We start from the raw sequence: 27,256 nt of genomic DNA, 5'->3' as shown, positions 1-27,256 counted from the left end.
GACAACGGCAGAGACAGAAAAAGATGGCAGGTCTATCTCTCCTCATCTCTCATGCTTTTACATTTGCAACAAGCTCTCCACGCGGATCTCTTGTCAGACTGTACCGGTATGACATTCCAGCAAGCTGCATCATCAGCGGGCAACTCCTCCACACAGACTACACTCATTCCTCTGGAAGCTCTGCTAACTCTGTCATTACTAGCATTTAACCAGTGTAATTACCAGCCTCAGTGTGTGTCTGTGGTGCATGGGCCAAGCCTGCATCATGCAGAGCATGAATGGGACCGACAAGGAGAGTCGAAAATGGGGAGGTACTCCCCAAAGCTGAATAATTACTATGTGTGAGTAATTAAAAGGCATTAAATGGCTGCACTTTATCTTGTGAAGTTTGGGCCAAACCTGCTGGTGTCTGCTCAATTCTGACTATATTTGATGGAGATTTATTCTTTCTTCTCACTTGTTTGTCTTTGGATCCTTTTAGTTGATAATCATATTGTATAGTTCTGTTGATTACTCCTAGCTCTTTACTCTCCCCTCCATCTCACCAACGGAGCAAATATGTGGTTTGTTGGTCTGCAGTTTATTGGCTTCTTCCCCACTTCTGAGCAGAGTAGATGTAGCCCGATGCTTTCTGGTATTCTTTCCATCATACCAGAGGTGTAACTTGTTTAAACATTTCAGAATGGAACATAGTATTTTTCTCATTATTTGTGTTGCTTCCTCTTCCTCCCTGCAGTATTACTAAACTTGGTTTCTGAAGAATAGGTTGGAACCGGTAACGTTCTCTCTAATAAGCAGTGTGCTGACAGAAGTCACTGGTAAAGATCAGACCACACTCCTTCTCATCAGGCACCTCAGACACATAATGAAGCCATTCTGCAGCTCTTGCAGCTGGGGATGGATAATAATCTGGGATTGGGCCTCATAGCGGATCACAGGGCAGCCCTCCGGAAGAGGAAAGTCTCTGTCAGAAAGCATGATCAGAACGGGAGCCTTTGCCTGGGGTTCTCCAAAAACAAAGACATGTTACATTTGCGTGGCTCGACGACTATAGTTGGATTTAGTTGATTGTGAATTGGGGTTTGTGTGCATGTATGAGTAATAGTCTTGAGGCCAAAAAGGAATTCAGACAGGACTCATAAAAGGCGTTCATAAAACACACAAACCACTGTGAGCTCCCTGGACACAATGAAAAGCTTGATGTTATATAAATTGGACTTTCGTAACGAGATAGTCCACCCAGACGTCGATATTTGTTGAGTTCACAGAAACTGAGGTAGCTGGAGAGAGACGAGCACATATTTGTCCTCACAACAGAATATTTCCTAATGTACTCTTTCTACAGGCTATTATTTTTTCTAAGTGCTCAGATTTTATTGTGGTTAGACCTGAGTCCAAATGATTATACAGTTGTATAGGTTTGTGTTTTTCTGCATGTGGTTGAATCATACAATTTAATTCCTGAAAGCTTTTGTCTGTAGAGTAATAATGTCACTGCTCCTCTGGTTAATCACGCTAACGAGTTTTACATTTGTGACATTTGAAGGGTCAGTGACCATTTAAATAAAAGCTGGACAAGAAACTGCTTCAATAAGTAAGCAGTGTATTGGGAAATGTGTGGTTAAATCGAATGCTGTGATGCAGACAAACGTGCAAGAAAAGAATGACAAGAAGCTTTTGTAGCTGACAAAGAAAAATGAAAAAGTCAAACTAGCAAGACTTGAGCAGAACAAGAGCTCTATTTAAAAGGTAGATATGCAAATGAAGTGCATTTTCCCCCTTAGATTTTTTTTTGGGCGGTTTGAGATATATGATATGTAGATAAATAAGCTTAGATCTAAGAATGGAAAGCTAAATGAGAACGAGATCAGAAAGAAGCTCGAGAATGGAAAAGTAAATTCAAGAGAAAGGAAGAGTCGCATTTTGACTACGGCAGAAATGGCTTCAGCACAATTACATGTTAGACGTTTATGCGAAGTGTGTATCATTTTTTCCATACCTCATGTTGAATTGTGTTATCAAGTTATCGCTTTGAATTTAGTGTCTTTAAAAAAAAAAAAAGTTATGTTGGTTATACAATGTTTTTGTCTCTGATTGCATGCTTTTGGCAGACATGCACTTATAAAGACCATGTTGGATTGTTTGCACAATGTAATTCTTTCTGTGGAGTTTCATTATCATCAGACCAACAGAGGTAGAAAACGTCTGGTTAATGCATCCATTCATCAACTTTCTGCCACTTATCTAGGTCCAAGTCACAATATTTAAATTTCTTTATATCATCAAATATTTATCCAATGCTTTCAAGTACTAACACATGTGATATGATAATACTTAATTATAGACCATATTGTCCCAACTTGTTTTTCCATCATACTTTCATACTTTGGTCAGTATGATTATGAAACGGATATCAATTGGTATTCAATGTGGTATTTAAAGGCCTTATGAAATAAAAAACGAACAGTATACTTCATCAATACAGATACTGTGTTAGTTGTATGAGGCTCTTTTAGTAAACAAGAGTCTTTGCAAGGCTGGTAGGTTCTTAAGACTTGACGCACTGTGACTGTCATATTAAAGCACGCCCTTGTGGTTCACTGAGCAATGTACCGCTCTCCTCCTTGCTCTTTCTTTACTCTGTCCGATCACTCTATTTCTGGATTCACCCCAACTCACCCCTCCAGCTGTTGGGTCACTCTGTGCCTTCGCCCTTTTCGGAGTCCACATTCATCTCTTCATCTCAAAGTTGCAGTTGTTTTGTTTTTTAGCTTCGCTCTGTTTATGCTGTAGGATCAGTAGAATAGGGAACATTAGCTTCTGTCTTGGCCAGAAATAAACAACATCATTTCCACAAAAACAATACAATACACGAGTTATGAATATGCAACAGTGACGAGGTGTTTAAATGGTCTGTGTACTAGATCTGTTTGGATCTGTATTACTTTCCAGCCAAAGTGTTTCAGTTGTTTTAATCTGCAGCAGAGCTGCCACAGCCTTCATGTCCTCTGGGTATATGAGTGTTTGTGTGTGAACGCACATGCACTCAAGTGTGTGATAATAATATCCCTTGTCAGCCTCCTGAAGATTAGCCTTACCAGAAGAAATCCGCTGTGATATTCCCTCACCTTGTTCTCTCTCTCTCTCTCTCTCTCTCTCTCTCTCTCTCTCTCTCTCTCTCTCTCTGTGTCACTGTGTCTTAATAGTCTTGCATTGTTTTACAGTTCAGTGACTCGCTCTTTTCTAAATTCTGCGCTCAGTTGTTCTTTGTGCCTGTGGAGAATATTTGGGTCACAGAAGCTCTGTGATTTAAAAGATGCAGTTTTTCTGAAGCTGGTTTGTTGGAATTATTATATATTTTTTTCTTCTGTTCTCAGATCTGCATTAGACTGAAAATAGTCAGAGAAGAAGACGATCGGTCCTGACTCAAACTGGTCCTCAATGGACCAGTGAAATCCTTTCCACCTTGCCAGTTAAAAGCAATGTTTTTGGGAGCTGGACGCCGTAGCACCGTCAGCAGAGTGTGTGTGGGGCCCCTCCTCTTCCTCTTTCCCAGCACCCCTCCTGACATGGGATGCCAGCCTCCTTCCTCCCTGCCCTGAGCTCTCCTGGGGCGCCATGAACAGCTACAGAGACAGAGGGGTCACTTGCACCTCCTCAGACCTCCTGGATGGAGGAGGAGGGTTGCCCCAGCACACTCCGTTTCGCCATACCCCTAATGGCCACCCAGCTCTTGGCCTCACAGACATGGTCATCCAACCACGCGTCTCCGTGCCCAAAATGGGTGTTAGGGCGCGGATTGCAGAATGGCCCCCACGCCGCGCGCAGTCCAGGGAGTCGCTGCTTGAAAATGGGCAAATGGGCCTCATTCACCACGGAGATGACTGCTCCACTTCAATGTCTTCTTCAGTCTTGTTATCTGACATTGGTTTGGTGCGGGAGGAGTTACCAGGTTGCCACGGCGACGGTCCAAGGATGTAGAGTTCAGAGGAGGAGGGTTTGGCTTCGAAAGAAGTTGCCCTTTTAGCCTGAGAGTGTTCCTCCACTGAGACAGCGCTCAAACAGCGAGGTGACACTGAGCGAACAGGACGAAAATGAGGTGAGTCTTTAATGTCCTGTCGTGTTCACACCTGCAGTGTGGTTCAAGGCCTTTTTAGTTCTGAAGCGTTTTGTGTTGACACTGACTTTGTACAAACACATGAAGTTAAAGTTGCAAAGAACTACTTTGACTGGTCATGATGCACTTTCCTGCATTTAATGTGTATCTTTTCTGGTATCACAGAGCTCCCCAAAACATAACAAGATTATGAGCACTATTACTCGAGACTGAAACTCGACCTTATGTCATAAATTATGACAAACAGGCAGAATTAAGGACAAAAAGAGGCATCTTTTACACTCGCCTAAACTAACTGAACTTAGTAGGTCAAAAATATTAATGATAATATCAATGTGATTTGTGTTCACTGGTATATCTTCATAAAACTGAACATTCTCTTTCCTTTCTGCCTTCCAGGTGGAGGTTCGTGGAGGATGCGGAATGGGAAACCTGTTCCGAGAGTATAGGCAGCACCTCCTCCATTGACATACAGGGCATTCCTGAGCAGAGTTTTCTTTGACAATGCTCAGCCAGTTCCACCAGGAGAGGCCTGACCAGCGCAGCTCAGCACCCATACGCCTCGGGGAGCTGCTGCGCGCTCCAGACTCACCACCAAGCGCACCTTTACCCTCCGCTCCCTCGCCTGGTCCTCCAGGTGGGGACGACAGGGGGACAGGAAGGAAGGACGGAGCTGAGAGAGTGAGGAAGAAGAGTGGAGGGACGGAGTTGTCACTGGGCACCTCCTCTTTGTTCAGGAAACTTAAGAGCTCTAGTCGCGGCGAGCTGGATGGAGGGAAAGGTGAGAATAGCGAGGATGGGGGCGGCCGGGGTTTAGCAGACGCCTCCTACAAACCGTGGGTGTGCCCCAAGAGCTTTGTCCACTTCGATGCACAGAGTATCCTATTTGACCTCCACGAGGCGGCGGCTCAGCGGGGCTACGCTGCCCAGAGGAGGAACACTGCCACGGGGGCATCAGCTGCATCAGTGTCCCTGTCTGTCTCCAGATCCTCAGCTCCAAGTGTGAACGACCCAGTTTACTCCGCAGCATAGAGGATCTGACCCTGAGCTATGACCCCAGCTCCATGACACCTTCCCTGGGCATGGACGCACTGGACGGGCCTCCTGGAGCCCACAGCTCGAGCCCACTGCTCCTCTGCTGCCCCCACTTCCTCAATGAGACTGGAGGCCATGGTGAGCGCAACATCAGCTTCCTCAGCTCGTCAGCAGAGCGGGACGGAGGAGGAGACGGAACGAGGGGTTGGCTGAGGAGGAGTAATGCCAGCGTCTCAGTGCTCGAGGTGCCTATTGAACAGCAGGTCACGAGACTGGACAGACTGAAACTATACGGCATAGAGCATGTGGACCTGGGGGCCAGGTACTACAGAGACTACTTCCATGGGAAAGGTAACACTGAGACACTTTTACTATAATTCAGATATCACACTTATTCATTGATGTTGATGCAAGGTTCACAATAATCAGACATATTTAAAAGTAAAGGAATATACATGGTTATGATTTGCAGTATTACAACATACATCTTTTGTTGTACTTTATAGATGCTGTAAACTGTAAATTGAAACGGTTCAAAAAATTAGAGCATTGTTCAAGTAGGACAGTTTTTTGGCATCGCACCTTTCAAAAACCAGGCAATTGCAATGACTTTTTAAAAATAAAGATTCATTTCAACAGGAAGATGTTACCTTGGGCTCTAGAGACACTTTAGATTATATTAGATTAGAAAACTTTATTAATCCCCTTAATTAAACTCATTTGCCACCAAATATTCATACAGACAACAATAGACACAGACCACAGAGCACAACAGACAAGTAACACATTACAAAACAAACAAAACCAGAAGATGCCCCATCAAACATGACCATCAGAAAGATGCTAAGTCTAAATCTAAAAACACCTAAAGGTGTTCATTAAAAAATCTAACTGGTGCCGGAACAAAGGACCTTCTGAGTGGTTCAGTAGAACACTGAGGCATCCTGAGTCGCTCACTGAATGAACTTCTGAGTGCATTAAAACACAGTGTAGTGGATGGCCTTCAAAAGAAATGATTGTGTTTTAACTTGGCCCTGTGTCCTCTTTTGTATAGTGACCTCTAGTGAGTCCGGGGGAAGGCCCATCACTGAGCCAGCCTTTTTGATCATCTTATTGATCCTGTTTTCATCATCCGCAGTAATGCCGCTCCCCCAGCAGAGCACAGCATAGAAGAGGACACTAGCTAAGATCCCCTGATAAAAAAACATGTAGAAGCTTTCTGCTGATATCAAAGGATCTAAGTTTCCTCAAGAAAAAAAGTCTTGACTGAGCCTTTTTAAATACAGCATCAGTGTTCTTTTTCCAATTCAATTTACTGTCCAGATGGACCCCAAGATATTTATATGACTGGACAATTTCTATCTGCTGACCCGCAATTATCACTGGGGAGACCTCCTCCTTCTTCCTTCTAAAATCAATCACTAGCTCTTTGGTTTTTCCAACATTTATTTTTAAAAAGTTGTCATTACACCAGCTGACAAAAGATTCAACCTCCCGTTTATAGGCCAGGTCATTGCCTCGGGTAAGTAGAACTTTTGGATGTTACAGGACACATGGCTCTGCCTGTAGTCAGCTGTATAAAGTGAGAATAAAAAGGGGGATAAAACTGTTCCCTGTGGTGCTCCAGTTTTAGTTAAAATAGTGTCAGAAAGTTTTTTATCAAGCCTGACACACTGCGGTCTAGACAATAGGTAATCCAAGACCCAGGCAATCGTTGTATTGTGCAGTTTAAAAGTAAAGTAAAACTGCAAGAGATCCTGGAAGACTGAGACCTGTCTACTCAAGTGACCTAGGACAACCCTTTCAAAACATTTCATTATGTCAGACGTCAGGGCTATCGGTCTCAGGTTGGAAAGACTATGGCTCCTCACACTGTTTGTCTTTGGGATAGGAACAAGACAAGATGTTTTCCACAATACTGGAATTTGTGATGAAGACAGAGATAAGGAAAATATGTAATGAAGGACTGAGCACAGCTGGTCAGCACAGACCTTCAGCGTGCATGGATGGACACCATCAGGGCCCGCTGCCTTGTTAATCTTCAGGCGCTTTAGCTGCTGTCGAACCTCCTCAACATTTATTAAAATTGCTGGGCTACAGTCCTCAGGACTACTCAGTGCGAGAGAAGTGTGGATGTTCTCGTGAGATGCAGAGAAATCCAAATCATCGAACCTTGCAAAGAACTGATAAGCCTGCACCAGGCAAACTGGGATTATTGGTCCCATAACCAGTAATAGATTTCATACCGTTCCAAAGGCCCCTTATGTTACTATTGGACATCTGTCCTTCAACCCTGTCCTTATATGAACGTTTACCTTGTTTAATTTGATATCTATTCTTCTGACATTCTTTTTACAAAATAACATGTCTCTCAATGTGAATGATTAATTGTTTGGTCTATAAAATGTCTGAAAAAAAAGCCCATCATAGTTTCCCAAGCACCGAGATGGCGATCAGCAAACCAAAACCTAAACATATTCAGATTTTTCTTGAATATGCTTTTTTGGTCTATATAAGTTTAAATAAGTGATATATTTATAATGTGTTTATTTAATATATCGACCAAACAGTCCAAACCCCAAAACACATTTCAGATTACTATTATAAAAGAGTGAGAAAACCAGGGAATATTCACATTTTATAAGCTCTAACTTGGGCTCCTCAGCGTAGCGGCTCTCCAGTGTTATTCCCCAAATCTCATCCTGCGGCTGTTAAAATCCAGCTGGGCCTGAGCAGAGCAGAGCGGGCCAAGCTGGCAACGTTCCCAGAGTTTTCATTACACTTGTACCTGCCACTGGACTGTTGGCAAACTCTGAGCTGATAATACACTACCTGCCTTTCTGCACAATCACAAGTACCACTTAACATAGTCAGCCACTGCAGCTTTGTTTTACATGCGGTTTTCAGTGTCCGAAGTAACACCCAACTTCAGTGTGTGTGTGTGTGTGTGTGTGTGTGTGTGCGTGTGTACACGTGTACACGTGTTTGTTGGCCTTTCTTGTTAACATCACCTATTCAGACACGGGGGATGAAACTTCCTCTCGGCAAGCATCATCTGGCTGCTCCCTAATTAGTGACAGATGCTGTTAGGACTGTGTGTGTGTGTGTGTGTGTGTGTGTGTGTGTGTGTGTGTGTGTGTGTGTGTGTGTGTGTGTGTGTGTGTGTGTGCGCGCGCGCGTGTGTGTGTTTGTGTGTGACAGGCCTGCAGCCACACAGATAAAGGTTATCATTCCAAAAATATGTTCTGCTGACTCGTTTCTAGCTTAGCTGTCCCCCAGAATGCAACTGTGGTAGTGTTGTACGAGAAAGCCTCATCAAATATCTATAATAATCTCTGTTCACTCCAGTCAGATGGGGGATCGAGGAGGAATACTTGTCAAGCTATATTCCTCCCCGAGTGTCTGGTGTCTCTGGACTCCCACACTGCCTGTGGCATTACCACAGCTTAGTTTAGGAGCTTTAGAAGAGGACTGGCAAGATGCTTGTGAAGTGCGTTGATGGCTTTTGTCAGCCTCTTAATGTCAGCCTCTTAATGGATGATTACGTTGCGTTCCCACACAGTGGTAACAAGCCACAGCATGTTAATTGGCGATTTATGAAACTTCATTTTTGTTTGTTCTTTGTATTTATATTGTGTATACAGTCTTATTGTTGTTGTTGTAATGTAATGTAATTGTTAAATACAGTCTTGCATGGTATTTTATTCCCTTGTGGTAGCTAAATTGATTTTGTAATTACTTTAGTATTGATTTCTAGATAGCATGTCATTGTTAATCCTGTCCTTGACTAAATGCCCCTCCTCTGCAAGTCCAAGAAGAACCAGTTTAATGCACCGTTTTCTCTCTTTATTCTATCAAACCACGATACTTTTTGTTCTTTTGTTAAATACATTTTAAAAAAAGATTAATTGTTTGGGAAAAAAATAAAATAAATAATAATTGCATCAGCAATCCAAAACCTAAAACATTTATTTAAAGTTTAGTACTGAGAAACAATTCTGATTTTCATTCTTTTGGGTTATAGAAGCGTAATAATATTTTATAACAGTCTATTAAATGTTGGTAAAGATTTTAAGTGTCACGTTTTATTCGACACACAGTCCCAAACCCCAAATGGTTCAGTTTACTATCATAAGATTATTAAGAAAGCCAGGAAATATCACATTTTTGAAGATAAAACGTGTGAATTTTGGGATTCTTTTGCTTAAAAGATGCTGAAATAATTTATCACCTATCGGGAATGTTGATTTCCAGATTGATTTCCTGCAGATTCCTTTGACTAATACATGCAGCTCTGAAAAATATCATACTCTTGCCTTTCTGTGTATCCAACAACCGATCACCTGTGTACGATGTTCCCCAGATGAAACAAACCCCTATTCAGACATTTCTCTCCTCAACACAAAACCTAACATGATCTCCATCTCTTGTTGTCCTTCAAAAGAGCACTCAAACTACTTTGGGGCAGACGATAAGATGGGCGCTGTGGCCGTGAGCATCCGCAGGGAGAAACTGGAAGACACCAAAGACCTGAAAGACCAGTACCAGTACCGCCTCATCGTCAGAACAAGTGAGGTATGAACGATCCGCCGTTTGTGTGTGTTTGTTCTGAGGATTTGTGAGTGACAGTGATGATGAGTCAGTGTGAGTATGCACGCTTAAATTAACTTTTATTTTTCCTTCCTGTTCCTACCTGTGACTCTCCTCACCCTCTATGCCCTGGCTTTGACCTCCCTCTTCACCACTCACCCCGCTTTTCTCTCCCCTCTTTGCCTGTGGAAAATTCCACCTGCCCAGTCTCCGCAAAGCCAAGCCAAACACTGGCTGTGTGCTCTCATAGGAAGCACACCCAACCACTTTTCCACTTTGATGGCTAAAATACTCGTAATGCATTACGTGATGGGCTGGTGAACATGAAGAACTAGTTAAGATTCTCCCTCAGATTTGTTCAAAGACTACAAACGCATCTTTTATGTCAATTTACTTTCAGTAATTTTACCTCCAGAGCACCAAACTATAACAGTTATTATCGACAAACATTTGGATTTGCTTACTTTTCAAGATTTGCTTACTTTTCAAGCCAGAATGTTGACATGTTCCCGATATTTTTTTGTTTTTTAAATGATGATGGGTTCTTTGGGAAACTGTGTGCCATATTTTATACCAAAATTATAATAATAATAATAATTAATTGATTCATCAGGAACATAATTGACAGATTAATCTTTTACAAAAATAATCTTTAGTTGCAGCCCTTGGATCAATCACAGTAGTTAGTTAGTCTTGTTAGTCTTTTCATAGGTGAAAAGGTCTGTATGAATAGTTTAATATTTTATAAACATCTGTGTAGCGTCGTAAAAATTACTCAAATAAACAGCAACGTTTGCGTCTGTTCATGATGGCCGACTGTCTTCCTCTGGCACTGTGTGGTTTTTAGCTGGATTATATGGCTGCCTGGCCTCATCACCTTAGCTCTGGTATAACAATGGAGCCGCTCCGCCATCTAAGTACACAGAGCTCAGCTAACATACACCAGCACACCCAGGCCTACTGTTCCCACACAGAATAAAAGATTGATTGCTCTCAAGCCGCAGCTGCTCTCAAATATCCATTCCCCTTAAGTCTGTCATTTAATTCTGTGCAGCAGTGCTGACGCAGCGAGGTGGAGAGACTTCCTCTTTCTTCTCATCACACACTTATGCACATAGCCCTCTGACGCTTCTGCCCAGCATCGTGTGTGTGTGTGTGTGTGTGTGTGTGTGTGTGTGTGTGTGTGTGTGTGTGTGTGTGTGTGTGTGTGTGTGTGTGTGTGTGTGTGTGTGTGTGTGTGCGTGTGAGAGAGAGAGAGAGAGAGAGAAAGAGAACAGCCCATTCCTCCCAACTGTATCTGAGGTTATTGTAGCCGCACTGTTTTGAAGCAGGTCAATTTCCTCTCATTGGGGAGCAGCAATCTGTGGCAGCACAATACTGAGCAGAATATTAATTGACAATACTGCTCGACCTAAAATCCTCCATGCAGTGCACTTCCAGTGTGTGTGTGTGCGTGTGTTATTATGAGGAGTGAGACCATTCCTCATGGACCCACTTCAAGCTCCCAGGCTGCTAATCATCCACTAATTATCCAGAGGCGTGGTACTGTAGCTGAGCCTGACCTCTGAGCTTAATATCATAGCATTACTATGTATGCTGTCCTGTGTCTTTCTCGCGTTACTGTTTGTCTCGGTCAGCTCTACCTGTTTGTTTTCTTGCAAAATGGAGTAATTGATTTTTTAAACACATTTTTTTTTGCTTTTTTTTAAAGTAGAACAAAAGAAACGCAGCTCTTTGAGTCAAAACTTAAAATTATCGTAGCCCATATACAGTATGTGATACTATCCAATTATACACAGCAAAAGTAAGGTTTTAACCCAAACCGAAAAATTTAAAAAAGGAAATAATTTAAAACTAACACTAAACAAGTATGTAACAGAGTGCATATTTTTGATTTAAAGAGAGAGGGAAGCAGAAGAAAGTGGAAGTCAATAACATTTCTTAATAAGTAGACAGATAAATACTAAAGGCTCCTTGTCTGAGTAAAGTGATCAATAAAAGGGGACCATATGAAAATGTATTTTTCTTTTTTTCACGAAAAACTGTTAAGGGGCCTAAATCAACAATGCGATACCAATAGTCATTTTCATTGTGATTTTAGATATTTATATTCTTAAAATATATGTTTCTGTCCCCACTTTCAGCTTGTGACCCTGCGAGGCTCCATTTTAGAGGACGCGGTGGCGTCTACAGGGAGGCACGGCACCGTGCGGGGTCTGCCGCTCAAGGAGGTCCTGGAGCAGGTCGTCCCTGAGCTCAGCGTCTCCTGTTTGAGACTGGCGCTCAGCACCCCCAAAGTCACAGAGCAGCTCCTTAAACTGGACGAACAGGGGGTGAGTTCTGCATCTGTGTCTGTATTTGCGTTTCATTTATGGTCTTGTTTGATCAAACTGGAAAAAACAGTAAAACAGTTGAGCCTCCATTGAAATGGTTTTTGGGCTAAATACATAAAGTGACTGTAAGTCAGGCTTGCTGACATGGCAGTAAAGCAAAAAATATGAATTGATAAGTGACACAGAGGCTCATGGTGCTGCTTAGATGGTGTGTTTAAAGTGTCTGAAACATAACTGATTTAAAGTTGGTGCAAAGTACAAAATCGGACTGAGGTCAGTGAAAGCTGAGTGGAGCAGGGTGTGGTGTGTTTGAGCATGAGTGTGTAACCATAAAAGCTTTAATGTTTAGCTATGTTATCTCACATTTTATTAAATGTAGGGTGAAGTGCAAGGCGGAGGTGTTTTTGTTTGTGCAGGTGTTTATTTTTTTTACAGCAATGAAGTGGTGCTCAATGTGTAAGTGCATCTATATATGCCTCTGGGTTGTAACATCTACTTTGACACAAGGTGCATTAAAAGCACAAGGTTCAGACTGCAGTGCTTCAGCTGTTTGTGTGTGCGCTGCTAATGTGGTCTCTCTGCTGCCGTGTAGTTGAGTCAGAAGCACAAGGTGGGTGTTCTGCTGTGCCGTGCGGGCCAGAGCACAGAGGAGGAGATGTACAACAACGAGGAGGCGTCACCCGCCTTCTCTGCCTTCCTGGAGCTGCTGGGGGAGCAGGTCCTTCTAAAAGGATTCACCAAATACGCTGCACAGCTCGACACAAAGAGTGAGTCTTCAGAAGAGCTCCTCTCAGAAATGCTCTACGTCCGAATAAGCGCCGGAGTCGTCTTTACATAAAAGTCAAGATGCCAATCTTTACACTCTTTGTAATCTGAACAATATTTTCTCAGCATTTTTATCATGGCACATATCTAAATTAAATGCCGTCGGATCATCGGCTGCACAAGGTTAAACGTGCACCTCTTGTTTGCCATATCGGTGTAAGAAACGTGTTAAGTAATTATCATCTCTCCTATGACAACATAATGAATTTTGTCCCTATTTTCAAGTATCATCCATGCAGTTAGCATTTTGAATACAGCAAGTTACTTTAAATGAGATTTCCAACTGATTGTCTCATCATCTTTAGCTTCTGCACTGTCAGACATTATACAATAGGCAACATAAGTATCTATCAACGAATTTAATTGATTGAAAGAAATAGATAAGGAGATGCACTAAAGAGAAAAGGGCTGAGTAAGCCTCACACTCAGGAAACACACACATTTAATTCCTCAACAGCAAAATCAATGTTTAAATCCTTTACTGATTTCAGGGAACATAAAACATCATAACAAGTGAGACCTTTTCCTCTAACAAGCATTGTCTCATTTCTTTACATGCTATAATAAACCACATGGAACATTTATGTAAAAGACACCAATAGTACAAAATCCATTACTTTTAAAACCCAGATGTTGCCAATAATTTCATGTATTCTATGTCTGAAAAGTTAGAGCCAGGCCAATTGTCATAACCCCAGGAACAGCACAATGACAGACTTGGCATCCTCATGATCCCTGGAAAAACATCTGTTTGAACGATCAAATGTTGGACTCTAATACAACATCATAGTGTCATCTGTAGTTAACAATGTCTCACATGAAATCAAAATATCTTTCTCCAGCGGACTCTACGGGCACCCACTCCCTGTACACCACCTACCAGGGCTACGAGGTCATGTTCCACGTGTCCACCATGCTGCCGTACATGCCCAACAACCCACAGCAGGTAGGAGCTCATGAGCAGCACCCCTATTGTATGCTGAGTCTCAGGCCTGTCATGGTGTGCACAGCTGAAGAATGCATCCGCAGCTTTCCTTTCTTGTCACCCAAAGTCTGTCTGGTTGTTCATTAAAGCCTCTTGTTTTTGTTCTGGTTCATAAACCACAGCAAGAACTCCTAAAGTGGAAACGTGTGACACCCTCTTTATTTTGAGTCTTTTCCCTCTTTTATTAAGCTTTTCAGTTTTGTCTTTTTTGTCCTTTCTTACTCACTGGCTTTTTCTTTCACCCTCTCTCTGCCTCTCATTCTTTTACTGGATAAGAGCTGGGTGGGGTTCAGTAGTGAGTAGTTTCTTTATTTTCTCCCTTTTTCTTTTTTTTGTTACTCCTTTAAATAAAGCTGCCTTCCTACATGTTCTCCTGGGTGCTGTGGGTTTGCAGCATGTGTCAGTGAATGGTGTGTAAGATAACATTTTGTGTGTGGGTCTTATGAATAGTTTGCATTAAGTGTTTGCGTGAGAGGCTCACACATATGCTCAAACAAGCCTTGTGGGTGCTCAGGATTAGTTTACTATGTGAGGTGTAGGAACTGGAGAGACCATTTGTTCTACCACAAAAATAAAAAGATAATAAATGAATATTGTGAATTGAAGTATTATATTCTTATAACATGCCCACAGCAATCTATAGTTTATTATAAACAAGCTTCATCATCTTTAAATAATTGTTAAACAGATTGTAAATGGTGAATAAACAAGAAATGTACGTTTTGTGCCTTTTTTTTAATTGAGTCAATTAAAAGTTACCAGTTCAAAAATGTTCTCATATCAGAAAGTGTAATTTTATAAATGGGACTATTACTCCATCCAGAGGTTCAGAGAGTGCGGCAGCAAAGAGGTGTACCTGCTCACATAAACCTCTAGGTGGCAGCATCTGGCATTAAATAAAACCTGAAGTGGATGAAAGGCACAGAGTGAGAGTGAAGTAGAAAGATAGATACTGTGGAGGCTCTTTTTTTTCAGGACAGAGGAATAGGAGAGCAATAGTTTGGCCTGCACACTCACCTTGTATCAAATGTGTAGTAAATACCTGTTGAATCTTACATGTCGGCAGTATTTAGTTATATTAGAATGGATGCTGAATAGAAAATAGTCAAAATGTACAGACAAGATCCCAAACTTCTTTTCTCCAAATGATCAATTTGAACCATAATAATGGTTCACTTTTTAAACCACTACATCAGGCAAAACTTAGCACGAGTGAAAGATGCTCCTGTGGCACCATGCTAGAGAATGTTTGTGTATCTGTGTTCAAACAGTGGGCCGGAGAGGATTACATAATTGGTTCTTTCACACTTCCCTTTGCAGATGAAGAGAGGCTTGGCAAGCACCGCCTGCACTCTGTGCCATGTCTTCTACACACAGATAGACAGACAAACCAGCACACCCACAGACACAAATAGCCCACACAGAATCCAAAAGATAAATGACATAACTGTTGTTTGGTGTCTCGTAGTGAGCGTCTAAATCTCTCGTTTCCTGTGTAAGACTCTCTCTTATTGTTGACTGAGTCAGTTGTGTCAATAGCAGTTACTCATTTTATTAATTTGTCATTTTTGTCTCTCGTCTCTTCTTCCTCAGCTCCTGAGAAAGAGGCACATAGGGAACGATATTGTCACTATAATCTTTCAAGAGCCGGGAGCAATGCCTTTCACCCCGCAGAATATTCGCTCACACTTCCAGCATGTCTTTGTTATTGTCCGCGTGCACAACCCCTGCTCTGAAGGCACCTGTTACAGGTAAATGTTTTTTAACAGAATAAGTACATGTTCATATATACACAACTATGATTAAAAACAGTATTGTTTCTCACTCTTGACATCTGTTCCATCTTTTCTTTCAGTGTTGCCGTGACAAGAATGAAGGATGTGCCTCCTTTCGGCCCACCCATCCCCAGCGGCGTCACCTTCCGTGACCCAGAAACCTTTCGTAACTTCCTTCTTGCCAAAGTTATCAATGCAGAAACTGCAGCGCACAAGTCCGAGAAGTTCCACACCATGGCAACACGAACGCGGCAGGAGTACCTGCGTGACCTGGCTGAGAATTACGTCAGCAGCACGCCGCTCGACTCAGCCGGCAAGCTTAACAACCTCATCTCCCTTGCATCTAAAAAACGTGAACGCTCGAAGGCGAGAGAGGGAGCAGAGCTGGGAGCTGCGGGGGCCATCGCCTGGAGGGTCCAGGCCCAGGACTTCAGCGGAGGTGGGACGGAGCTCCCCTGTGCTTTGGGTTTGTCGGCCGAATACGTCCTCCTCACAGACTGTTCCACCAAAGAAGTGGTGTTTAACTGTTTCTGTGCGGACGTGATCGGCTGGACGCCAGAGCGGTTGACACTGAAGATCTTCTACGGCAGAGGAGACCACATCGCCGTGCGGGTACCAGAAGGCTTTGCACAGGACATCAGGGAGGTGGTGCAGAGGTTAAAGGTGAGAGTTTAGAGCTTGTAGAGGGATAGTGACTACCAGACCAGGAAATGTAAATCTCTGTGACCTTTTGAAGGGCATAGCTTGTGTCGTATTCGACCATAGTATGTTAAAGGGTACAAACAAACAAAGTTATATATTTACATTTAATGTTTAATGCGTTTATCCTTGAGGTCTAACAAATGTTTAAATTAATTCCTGTACACAAAATATTTGATAAGCCTATTTTTTTATTATTAATTATTTAATTTTATAATTTTCATCTCTCTCTCTCTCCCCCATTTCCTGTTTCTCTGTACTGGCGCTAGTTAATATCGTCATACTGTCTACTAGCTTGCGGTTTTCTTCTTTGTTGCATTTGTTGGGTATTGTTTGAATGTTGGATATATGCTCTGTAACCTTCTAATCTACCATTGGATTCATAACTAAATATGAACTCAAATATCATAGAGCATCAAGGTAGTCTACACAACCATAAAACTCACTCTTTCAGCTGGTTGATGAGAGGAATATAATACTGTGATCATTCTGTAAAGTTTAACAAATGAAATGCTGGGAAAAGGAGATTTCCTGGACTTCTGCAAGTTTTGTGTTAATCCAACAGAAAAAGCAATATCTATTAAAAAAAAGAGTTCATCTTTTCTAATAGGAGCAAATATCTGCATTGATTCCGATTATTTCACCTTGTACTTTGTGTGAATATTGGTAATATTAGAGATGTATTTCAGTATTTAATTCCCCTTAATGATGTTTCCTTTGTTTTAGAAGATACCCAGACACATAAGAATATGATCATACGCTAAATCTAATATGTATTTACTCACATTATGTCTTCTCCTTGTCTAGTCATTGACAGTGGGATGTGAGACGGTGGAAATGACTCTGAGAAGAAACGGACTGGGACAACTGGGCTTCCATGTTCGCCTGGACGGCACTGTGGCTGAGGTACCGTCAGATGACCAGCTGTCACACCAGACCAAATTGTCATCTATGAAGATTCTTGGCTGTACATAACTGGCTTGTTTGAAGATTTTTCTTGGCAATTTCTTTTGTGCAGGTGGAGGAATACGGCTTTGCCTGGCAGGCCGGACTGAGACAGGGCAGTCGGTTGGTGGAGATCTGCAAGGTGGCCGCGGTGACGCTGACTCACGAGCAGATGATCGACCTGCTGAGGACGTCGGTCACGGTCAAAGTCATCATCATTCCTCCGTACGAAGAGGGGGGACCTCGCAGGTGTGTGAAGCTAAACTAATGAGGGACTTGTTTTTAAACAGCTTTGGTAAATACAGATGTTGAAGGGTTAGGCAACAGCATTGCTGAGTGTTAGCAGGCAGCAGTGGAAGGACAAGAGCGAGCCAGAGTGAGTACAGGACGCTGTTCACTCATACACACAAAAGCATTGGTGAGGTGATGGCAAGACTCTAATGTTCTGAGAGGATTTTGTGTGGGAGTGCGGGAAAAGAGGAAGCAAGCGAACAGAGAAAAAATGATGTGTGGTTTGAGAGGAAATAGACAGAATGAAGCATGGAGACAAAAAAGAACGAAGTATTTGTTTAATGGGAATTAAACAAAATCTGCCTTTCTTTGTTTCTCTCTTTGTATCTAGTCTCATCTCGCTCAGCTTACTATCGCCTCTTTCCCCTCCTCCCACAATCTTTTTCTTTTCCCTCTCGTCATCCTTTTCCAACCTTTCATCTCCACATGGCCTTGACAAAGACAGAATAACGAGGCCCTATGAGACGTTGATGTGGTGTTACAGAATGGTTATGGAGGTGAAGAATAACCACAGTGGGTGTGTATTTCTGACTGAGAACCAGGGTTTTTAAATACAGTAAATGTGGCTTGTTTTGTGATCGTTAGATATCTTTAATGTTGGAGGCAGTTTAATTGCATCAAGTTAAATCCCTTTGATTCTCACACACACACACACACTCACGCTCTCTCTCTCTCAAGTAGCAGCTGATAATTAAGAGTGTTGCATTCCACTCATCTCTCGCTCTCTCTTTCTTTCTCGCTCTCTCTCGCTCTTTCTCTCTCTCTCTCTCTCTCTCTCTCTCTCTCTGACTCATTTGCCATTGTGTGCCAGACCAACAGATTGCATGAGATTAAGGCTTGGATTCTGCAGGGAGAAGAAAAAAAAGGACGGCATGAAATAAATAAACGAGTGGAAGTGATTAATTAAAAATGCATGCCGTGTGCGAATGAAAAGGACGAGGAATAGAGAGAGAGGCAGGAATAGAGAGAGAGGCAGGGTTTATTGAGTTGGAGAGGCAGAGAAGCCCTTGTGAGGAAGATGTGTCTCAGCACCACCGAGAGTGAGAGAGGTGGGTGGAGGAGAGATGGAAAGAAAGAGTTGGAAGTGTTTTTCCTTTCTGCTCTGACTGGTTGCTGTGCTCTTGTAAGATGGAGGGATACAGAGGAGAGAAGGTGTGATATTGTAGTGTGTTTGAACACGTGTGTGTTGGGAGCTACAGCTGTGTCACATCTGCCAGCGTGATGGAAGAAACACTGCATGTCAACATATGTAGACTCCGCTCTCTCTAAGGTTCGTACTACTGCTTTGTTACTGTATGGTTATAGATTGAGTCAGTAGTATCCCTGCATTGTTTAAGGTATCCTGACCACGTGTTGTGTTTGTGTTCATTAATTAGGGAGTGTGCACTGTTTGAACATAGTATTCATATTTTCTACAGACATATTGATGCGTGTGCGTTGTGTTTACAACTCTACAGCTTTTTTTAAAATAACGTTTTTCCGCAGAGTAGATGTAGTAGAGGGTTTAGTGTCATCAGGCTCTACAATGAATCCAGGTTAAACACGAAAGAATCAGTTCACCCTAAATATATAAACATATTTTCTCACTTAACTGCCGGTATGTACTCATGCAGATATATTTGGTTGTATTTATTGTAATGTATACTGAGATGTCTTCCTCCACCACAATATAATAGAGGTTAATTGAATTTCATTTATTCTGCTCACAGCATTGACACACTATATTATTATATACTACTATATTTTCTCTTTGTTTTATTTTTGTTATCTTTGCTCAAATAATGTCCCTGTTATTCAGAATTATCCAAACTGTTCACTGTGTACAGTTTTAACTGGAACTACAGTATGTTCTGGTGAAGAAAGTCCTTAATATTAATATTATTAATAATGTGTTGTTTTTTAAAATATAATTTGGGTGAGAGCTGAAAGAAAATGTTGAATAATCAATTAGTCACTAAACAGAAAATGTATCTGAAACCATTTCAAGGTAAGTTTATTGAAATGTCACATTTGAGACGCAAAAGTAATTAAAAGTGCTCTACGTATACATTCATCATTAAAATGTTGATTTAAAAGAATAGAAACCTTTTCTAAAGGAAATTAGACCAAACAAGTATAGGATACGTTTAAGTAAAAATGCTAATAACTTTAGTACTTTTAGCCTATTCAAATATAAACATGTGCTTGTCTTCTATGACAAAAATAAATACTTACAAAAATTACACAGTGGACTCTAAATAATTGTGACATTTTTACACCAAACAATTAATCAAAAAAACCTTCTGCAGACTGATTTATAATGAAAATAATCATTACTTGGCTGAACCGACTGTTTCAGGCACACGATGCTTCCTCATTTCTCCTATTTCAATCTTTGCATTTACAATCTTTTTTAATAATTTTTTTATAGCCCTCTTTCACCTCACAGAATTTCCCTCAATTCTTCCACCGTCATGGCTTCTCTCTCTTCCTCTCGGCATTTGTCTCATCTTCAATATGCTTATTTGATGCCTCGTGCCTTCCTGTAAAAGGCTGTGAATGAAATTCAGATGATGTGTAAAACGGATGTGCTGGATCTTGGGCTAGCTAGATGCTACTATTAAAACATGAAAAACATTTCTGTTGTGTTTGTGGCCTGCTTTGATAAATGGAGATATATTGAACAGTTTTCACACACTAAACTCGGTACAGAAGGAGACAGTTCTTGTTCAGCTGCAGTCCAGAGCTTCTCTTTGGTGCTTTTTACTGAACCAGAGCTGAGGATCAACATCTATGAGGGCTGCGTTGAGCAGACAAAATTGGTCTTTGGGAGCTTGGACATTTAAGTGTCAAGCACTTGATTGACTTGTTGTGCTGGATCACCCTTCTTCTGTGTGTCTTTAGGGGCTGCACAGAGGAGTATGAGATGAAGACCATGGAGCAGAAGCCAGAACCTGAGCCTCTGGCTGCAGGCTACCGACCCTCCCCTCGCTCGACGTGGCGATGGGACAGCCCACCCATTCCTCCAGGGCTCCACAGTGTCCCCAGCCAACAGCGCTGGGGCCCCATGGGTCCCCCACCTCCTCCACTGCCCCGCTCACACAAGACCCTGATGTCTGTTCCCTACAGGGAGCCGCAGCACCTCAACTCTAAAAGGTGAGAATTTTTTTGCAGCACGTTTTTCCCTTAATTTAGATTAATGTTTTTTTGTGTTGCTGTCACAGCCTTACGCGTATGCCTCACCTCTCTGTGGTCTTTTGTTGACCGTCACCCTCTTTGTCCTCCAGGCCAGTGAGCTACCCAGAGAACCACTACACTCTGTCTCCTGCAGGAGGCGACAGAGTGCTGCCCTACAGAAACCCCTCAGCCAGCTTCTCCTCACCCTCCTCAGGGCTAGTCGGCCTCTCCACAATGGGGCCCCCTGGAATCACACCAGGCCCCTTCGTACGCTACAAACCCTCCCCCGACAGGTGTGTTTGTGTTTTCTGAGCTCTCCTCCATTACTCCTTTGATCTTGATTAAACATGTCTGGTGTAACTCATAAATGCTGTTTTGTTTGCTAGAGGTGGATTATATCTGTGCATAAGTTGAGGCTGACTAATGTGTCAGGTCTGCAGTTAGACGTGTATGAACACACTGTCTCCTTGAGGAGGGATCTGGTGTGTGGGCGGCTCTTCCTGACTGTGTGGAGGTTGATAACATCTCGCCCAACCGGATAAATGGGTTTTATTCAACTGCCATCAGGATGCAAAACAGAAATTAACATCAAAACGCTTAGGGCTTTTCTTTGGAGTTTATTTTGAGTAATTTACCCTCACATTTGTGTTGCTTCATATATAACTGACAGTGGCATGAATGTGGTTATTAATCTTATTCCGCCCCTCCTCATATGATCCATCTATGTAGATATGGAGCAGGACAGCGCCCCCTGCTGCCCTTTGAGCCCCATTTCAGTGTGGACGTCACCTCCAGTGGAGAGTCTTCCTCAGGCTTCACCAGCCAGGACAGCACCATGGAGCGCTGCAAAACAGGTACACCACCATCAAGAAACGCAAGCAACTAATGTACAATATGTTGTGAATACCTCACTGTACGCTACCTGCTCAGCTCCAAACAGCAGACAGGCAGTTATCGACTTGCTGGTGACATAGTGGAACAGATCTTTTTTCTCATTACTTTGGTAGAGACCAAAACAGAGCTAAAAGAGAGTGACAGGATGTAAATGTATCAGAAAAACACAACTAAAACAATAATCATGTTGCCCCGTATCTGCTGCATATGCAAACAGGCAACTGATCATATGTGGCAACATTTATTGCAGGTTGTAAATTACGTCTTAAACTACATTCATGGTTAGTTTTCCTAAAGTTTGAGTGTTGCACAGTAGAGATAAAGGACTGTGATTGTGTTTGTTGGTAGAGGTCAGTGTTTAAATGTGCTATAAGTATTTAATCCTCTTTGCCAACCATAGAGGTTCAGTGTAATGTTCTTTAATCGTGTGTGTGTGTGTGTGTGTGTGTGTGTGTGTGTGTGTGCGCGCGTGTGTTTTCTGTCCAGAACCCCTCTGGCATGTCCCAGTGTCGTCGTCTCGGGGACCTAGTGGTGGAGGGGGGCAGAGGAGAGTAACCAGACAGGATGTCCCGGGGAAAGACTCTCCAAACAGACACTCAAAGGTCAGACTTGTCCTCACATCGTCTCATTTTATTTATCTTCTTTGCCTCTGAGTTTGTCTAACTATCTTGTCCTCTGCAGGGCGAGACTCAGTACTCCAGCCACTCCAGCAGTAACACTATGTCCAGTAACGCTTCCAGCAGCCACAGCGACGAGCGCTGGTTCGACGGCGGAGCTGGAGGAGAGCGAGGAAGTGGGGGTTGCCTCGGCGACCCAGTGGACCCTGACCCCGACCTTAACAAGGGGGGATCTAACGACAGTGGAATCGACGCCTCAACCCACTACAACAACAATCGCCAGGGAAACATGTCCAACAGCCAGACCCACAAGCCCATGCACAGCTTTGCGACCTACAGCGGCGTCCAGGAGCTGTCCGTGGGAAGGAGCAGCGGCAGCAGCGGAGAGGCGAGGAGAAGAGAGTCTTCGCCCATTATAGCACCCTCAGCTAGTCAAAACAAAGGGTACCGCACCAAGACATTCCCGCCTCCTGGCTCTAGCGCAGATAAAATGGATGCTTTCAAGCCTAGGTAAGTGTCCAACTAACTGAAGATGCATCTTCTGTGGCATTCTTATGAAGCTAATATTATTTTAACAAAAATGAACATTCATCTCAATGAATGTCAGGAAACATATGTGCTGGCTTGGAGAGAGTGTTGCATTCATAAGTCTTGCAGTTCAATGTTGCAAGTGTTGAGGAATATTAATGATGCTCCAAGTAGCCATTATGTACCACCACCAGATTCTTTAAAATAAATAGTTTTGACACATAAAAATCTATCTTTAAAGGGTACATTAAGATTAAAGCAGCCTAATCCCTACATATCATTATGTGATCTCTTCTGCTGATGCACTTGCTTCCCCCACATCATAAAACACACAAACATCCAACACAGGCTTCAGCCGCTCTGTGTTGGATTAAAACAATCTGTGTTTAAACCCCATCGAGTGCCATCGACTGTGCCTGGGACACAATATAGACGTAAAATTAAATTTAGGACACGGATGATTCATTACGGTTTGTGGACAGTTTGACCAAAACAAAGCGTAGACCTTACAACTGGATCTGTCAGAGGATTCCAGTAGATGTTATTGGAGATAAATGATGGTATTTGTAGTTCATAGCTCATCTGCTGTTCAGCTCTTTGCTGTTAATGGTGTTGTATCAGCAGTCGGTAGCATAGTATCGGCTGTGTGAACTTTAATTACATACTCTTATCTTCATTGCCTGATCAATGGAGAGGAGGGGAGTAAGATGTATTCGCTAAGAATTAATTATGCATGTATATGCGGTAATATATTAATGTGGAAAGACAACGCATATAAAGAGCTGAACAATAATCTAAATGTATCCTCTGTGAGCAAAACCCAAATATCTGTGCTCTAAAAATGTATTGTCATGCCTTACATGTCAGAGGATCTCCCACAGCTGTCATTTAATCGCAAGGAATAGTTTGGCATTTTTGGAGTATATATATATATATATATATATATATATATATATATATATATATATATATACATACATATATAAACAGGAAGCCTGGCGCTGTCCAAATGTAACAAAAAGCCACATACCTGTACTGCCACAGTTAAGGGGTGCTTATTATTGCTTGTTCCCCAGAATCGTGTTGAACTATTAATTTTAAAATTAAATATGTTTAAGTTTTTTATTGATATAAATATGTCTATTCCCGCATTCCCAGAAAAAGTCACAAACTATGCACGATATTTGTATCTGTGGGAAGTGAGGTCCAAAAACGCTTTGTCTTATTGACAAAGAGAACGACACAGAGATCTTTGAGATTTTAACGTTAGTGTCAAAATGCTAAAACTCATTCCTGGCAGACAGCTCTTTTTGTGACATGAAATATTTTAATGATCCTGCAAAATGGCAAATAATTCAATCATTTAATGTAAAATTCAGTATTTAAACACTTTTTACCTTCAGTCAAATCTTTCCTTAACCACTTGCATGTTCCCCCAGGGCCTTCACACCGCAGGGTTACAAGACTCCAACAGCTGAGAAAGCCCGGCATGTCCGAGCCGTGTCCACAAACCCCACGTCAGCTCATTTGGGCTCCATCCCTCTGTCCAGCTCCGCCCCCAAGGCCTTTTATGGGAAGAGCAGACAAACCGCCTGGCAGAACGAGGACAACGGTCCGTCACCTTCAAACGTAACCACGACGTCCAGCTCTGACAGCAGCAAGATCAAGAAGTAAGTTAGTGACTGAGGAAGAATGAGTTTAATGAGCATGAAAGTGCTTTGAGCTCTGAATGGTAAAATTATTGTTTAATTCAAAAGAAAAAAGATGAGAGGAAGGTATTAAATAATTAGCACGGCTCTGTTTCATTTTACTGTTAATCAACTCATGAACCCCTTGCGACCTCTTGTTGGAGTCATGAGCCAGAGGTTAGGAACCACTGGTCATTTTGGTTATAGTTTTTCAAGTAATTGTGAACATGGTTACATGAATAGAGAAACAAGTGTATTCTGTGCTCTTTGGCCTAAAAGCAGCTTCTAAAACACTGACCTGTAAATGGGCTGGAAGTGTCGATGGTTTGAGTCTGTGTGTTGGAGAAAATACACTCTGTCGTTTGTGCTTTTGGTGCTTGTGAGTCTCATGTCTCTCGCGTCTCATCTCTCGTGTCTCATGTCTCGTGTCCCGTATCTCGTGTCTCATGTGTCTCATGTCTCTCGTGTCTCATGTCTCTTGTGTCTCGTATCTCATGTCTCATGTGTCTCGTATCTCATGTCTCTCGTGTCTCATGTCTCGTGTCTCGTGTCTTGTATCTCATGTCTCGTGTCCCGTATCTCGTGTCTCATGTGTCTCATGTCTCTCGTGTCTCATGTCTCTTGTGTCTCGTATCTCATGTCTCATGTGTCTCGTATCTCATGTCTCTCATGTCTCGTGTCTCGTGTCTTGTATCTCATGTCTCGTGTCTCGTATCTTGTGTCTCGTATCTCGTGTCTCGTATCTCATGTCTCTTGTGTCTCGTATCTCATGTCTCATGTGTCTCGTATCTCGTATCTCATGTCTCTCGTGTCTCATGTCTCGTATCTCATGTCTCGTATCTTGTGTCTCGTATCTCGTGTCTCGTATCTCGTGTCTCGTATCTCATGTCTCGTGTCTCTTATCTCGTGTCTCGTATCTCATTTTTCTCGTGTCTCGTATCTCATGTCTCGTATCTCGTGTCTCGTATCTCATGTCTCTCGTGTCTCGTATCTCATGTCTCGTGTCTCTTATCTCGTGTCTCGTATCTCATTTTTCTCGTGTCTCGTATCTCATGTCCCGTGTCTCTTATCTCGTGTCTCGTATCTCATGTCTCTCGTGTCTGGTATCTCATGTCTCTCGTGTCTCATGTCTCGTATCTCATGTCTCGTGTCTCGTATCTCATGTCTCGTGTCTCGTATCTCGTGTCTCGTATCTCATGTCTCGTGTCTTGTATCTCATGTCTCGTGTCTCGTGTCTCGTATCTCGTGTCTCGTATCTCATGTCTCGTATCTCGTGTCTCGTATCTCATGTCTCGTGTCTCATGTCTTGTGTCTTGTATCTCATGTCTCGTGTCTCTTATCTCGTGTCTCGTATCTCATTTTTCTCGTGTCTCGTATCTCATGTCTCGTATCTCGTGTCTCGTATCTCATGTCTCTCGTGTCTCGTATCTCATGTCTCGTGTCTCTTATCTCGTGTCTCGTATCTCATTTTTCTCGTGTCTCGTATCTCATGTCCCGTGTCTCTTATCTCGTGTCTCGTATCTCATGTCTCTCGTGTCTCATATCATGTCTCGTGTCTCTTATCTCGTGTCTCGTATCTCATTTTTCTCGTGTCTCGTATCTCGTGTCTCTTATCTCGTGTCTCGTATCTCATGTCTCTCGTGTCTCGTATCTCATGTCTCGTATCTCATGTCTCGTGTCTCGTATCTCATGTCTCGTGTCTCGTGTCTCATGTCTCATGTCTCGTGTCTCTTATCTCGTGTCTCGTATCTCATGTCTCGTGTCTCTTATCTCGTGTCTCGTATCTCATGTCTCTCGTGTCTCGTATCTCATGTCTCGTATCTCATTTTTCTCGTATCTCATGTCTCGTATCTCATGTCTCGTATCTCATGTCTCATGTCTCGTGTCTCTTATCTCGTGTCTCGTATCTCATGTCTCTCGTGTCTCGTATCTCATGTCTCGTATCTCATTTTTCTCGTATCTCATGTCTCGTATCTCATGTCTCGTATCTCATGTCTCATGTCTCGTGTCTCTTATCTCGTGTCTCGTATCTCATGTCTCGTATCTCATGTCTCGTATCTCATGTCTCGTATCTCATGTCTCATGTCTCGTGTCTCGTGTCTCATGTCTCGTATCTCATGTCTCGTGTCTCGTATCTCGTGTCTCATGTCTCGTATCTCATGTCTCGTATCTCGTATCTCATGTCTCGTGTCTCTCATGTCTCTCATGTCTCGTATCTCGTATCTCATGTCTCGTGTCTCTCATGTCTCTCATGTCTTGTGTCTCCAGGCAGGTGGATACAAACTCAAAGAACGTGTTTGGACAACCTCGGCTCCGAGCCTCATTGAGGGATCTGCGTTCTCCGAGACGGACTTACAAAAGCACCATTGAAGACGACCTGAAGAAACTGATCATCATGGACAACCCGGGAGAGACGCCACAAAGAGATCCAGTGAGGAACACTCTTAACACCGTACCATCATCTCAGTCGGCAGTCTTACTTTGATGAACCTGCACACACAGCTCTCTGATCTCTGGTCACTTCTCTCTCTGCAGTCTCCCAGACGAACCTTGCAGCGCACCTTCTCAGATGAGTCGCTGTGCAGCGGGCGCAGAGAGGCCAGCTTCGCCAACTCTGCTGAGAACCCGACGACGCCCACTGACGTTCTATTCACATGCACGCTGCCCATGCGCAAACACGCCGTGTCCTCCAACCAAATGCAGAGCAAGAAGGGTGAGTTTAAACTTCTGCTTTGAGGAAGGTGGACCAAGCGTGCACTGCTGTGTCGATAGCTGCCA

General features: G+C 42.7%; 1 protein-coding gene across 1 annotated transcript in view; it reads left to right on the top strand.

Annotated features, from left to right (window-relative positions):
* Positions 1-27,256, top strand: part of sipa1l3 (signal-induced proliferation-associated 1 like 3) — a 62,692-nt gene that overhangs the window by 29,723 nt on the left and 5,713 nt on the right. The window contains 23 exon segments of the mRNA XM_034547812.1: positions 3,378-3,934; positions 3,937-4,035; positions 4,038-4,099; positions 4,517-4,564; positions 4,566-4,613; positions 4,616-5,140; positions 5,143-5,503; positions 9,597-9,727; positions 11,887-12,075; positions 12,668-12,842; positions 13,743-13,846; positions 15,479-15,636; positions 15,741-16,323; positions 17,167-17,265; positions 17,378-17,553; positions 20,479-20,730; positions 20,862-21,044; positions 21,481-21,605; positions 22,132-22,247; positions 22,327-22,772; positions 24,230-24,460; positions 26,747-26,909; positions 27,014-27,191. Coding sequence (XP_034403703.1) covers positions 3,619-3,934; positions 3,937-4,035; positions 4,038-4,099; positions 4,517-4,564; positions 4,566-4,613; positions 4,616-5,140; positions 5,143-5,503; positions 9,597-9,727; positions 11,887-12,075; positions 12,668-12,842; positions 13,743-13,846; positions 15,479-15,636; positions 15,741-16,323; positions 17,167-17,265; positions 17,378-17,553; positions 20,479-20,730; positions 20,862-21,044; positions 21,481-21,605; positions 22,132-22,247; positions 22,327-22,772; positions 24,230-24,460; positions 26,747-26,909; positions 27,014-27,191 — 4,768 coding nt within the window. The 5' untranslated portion in view covers positions 3,378-3,618.

The sequence above is a fragment of the Cyclopterus lumpus genome, chromosome 13, assembly GCF_009769545.1.
Source record: "Cyclopterus lumpus isolate fCycLum1 chromosome 13, fCycLum1.pri, whole genome shotgun sequence".
Lineage (NCBI taxonomy): Eukaryota > Metazoa > Chordata > Actinopteri > Perciformes > Cyclopteridae > Cyclopterus > Cyclopterus lumpus.
This window is presented reverse-complemented; position numbering and strand designations above follow the sequence as displayed.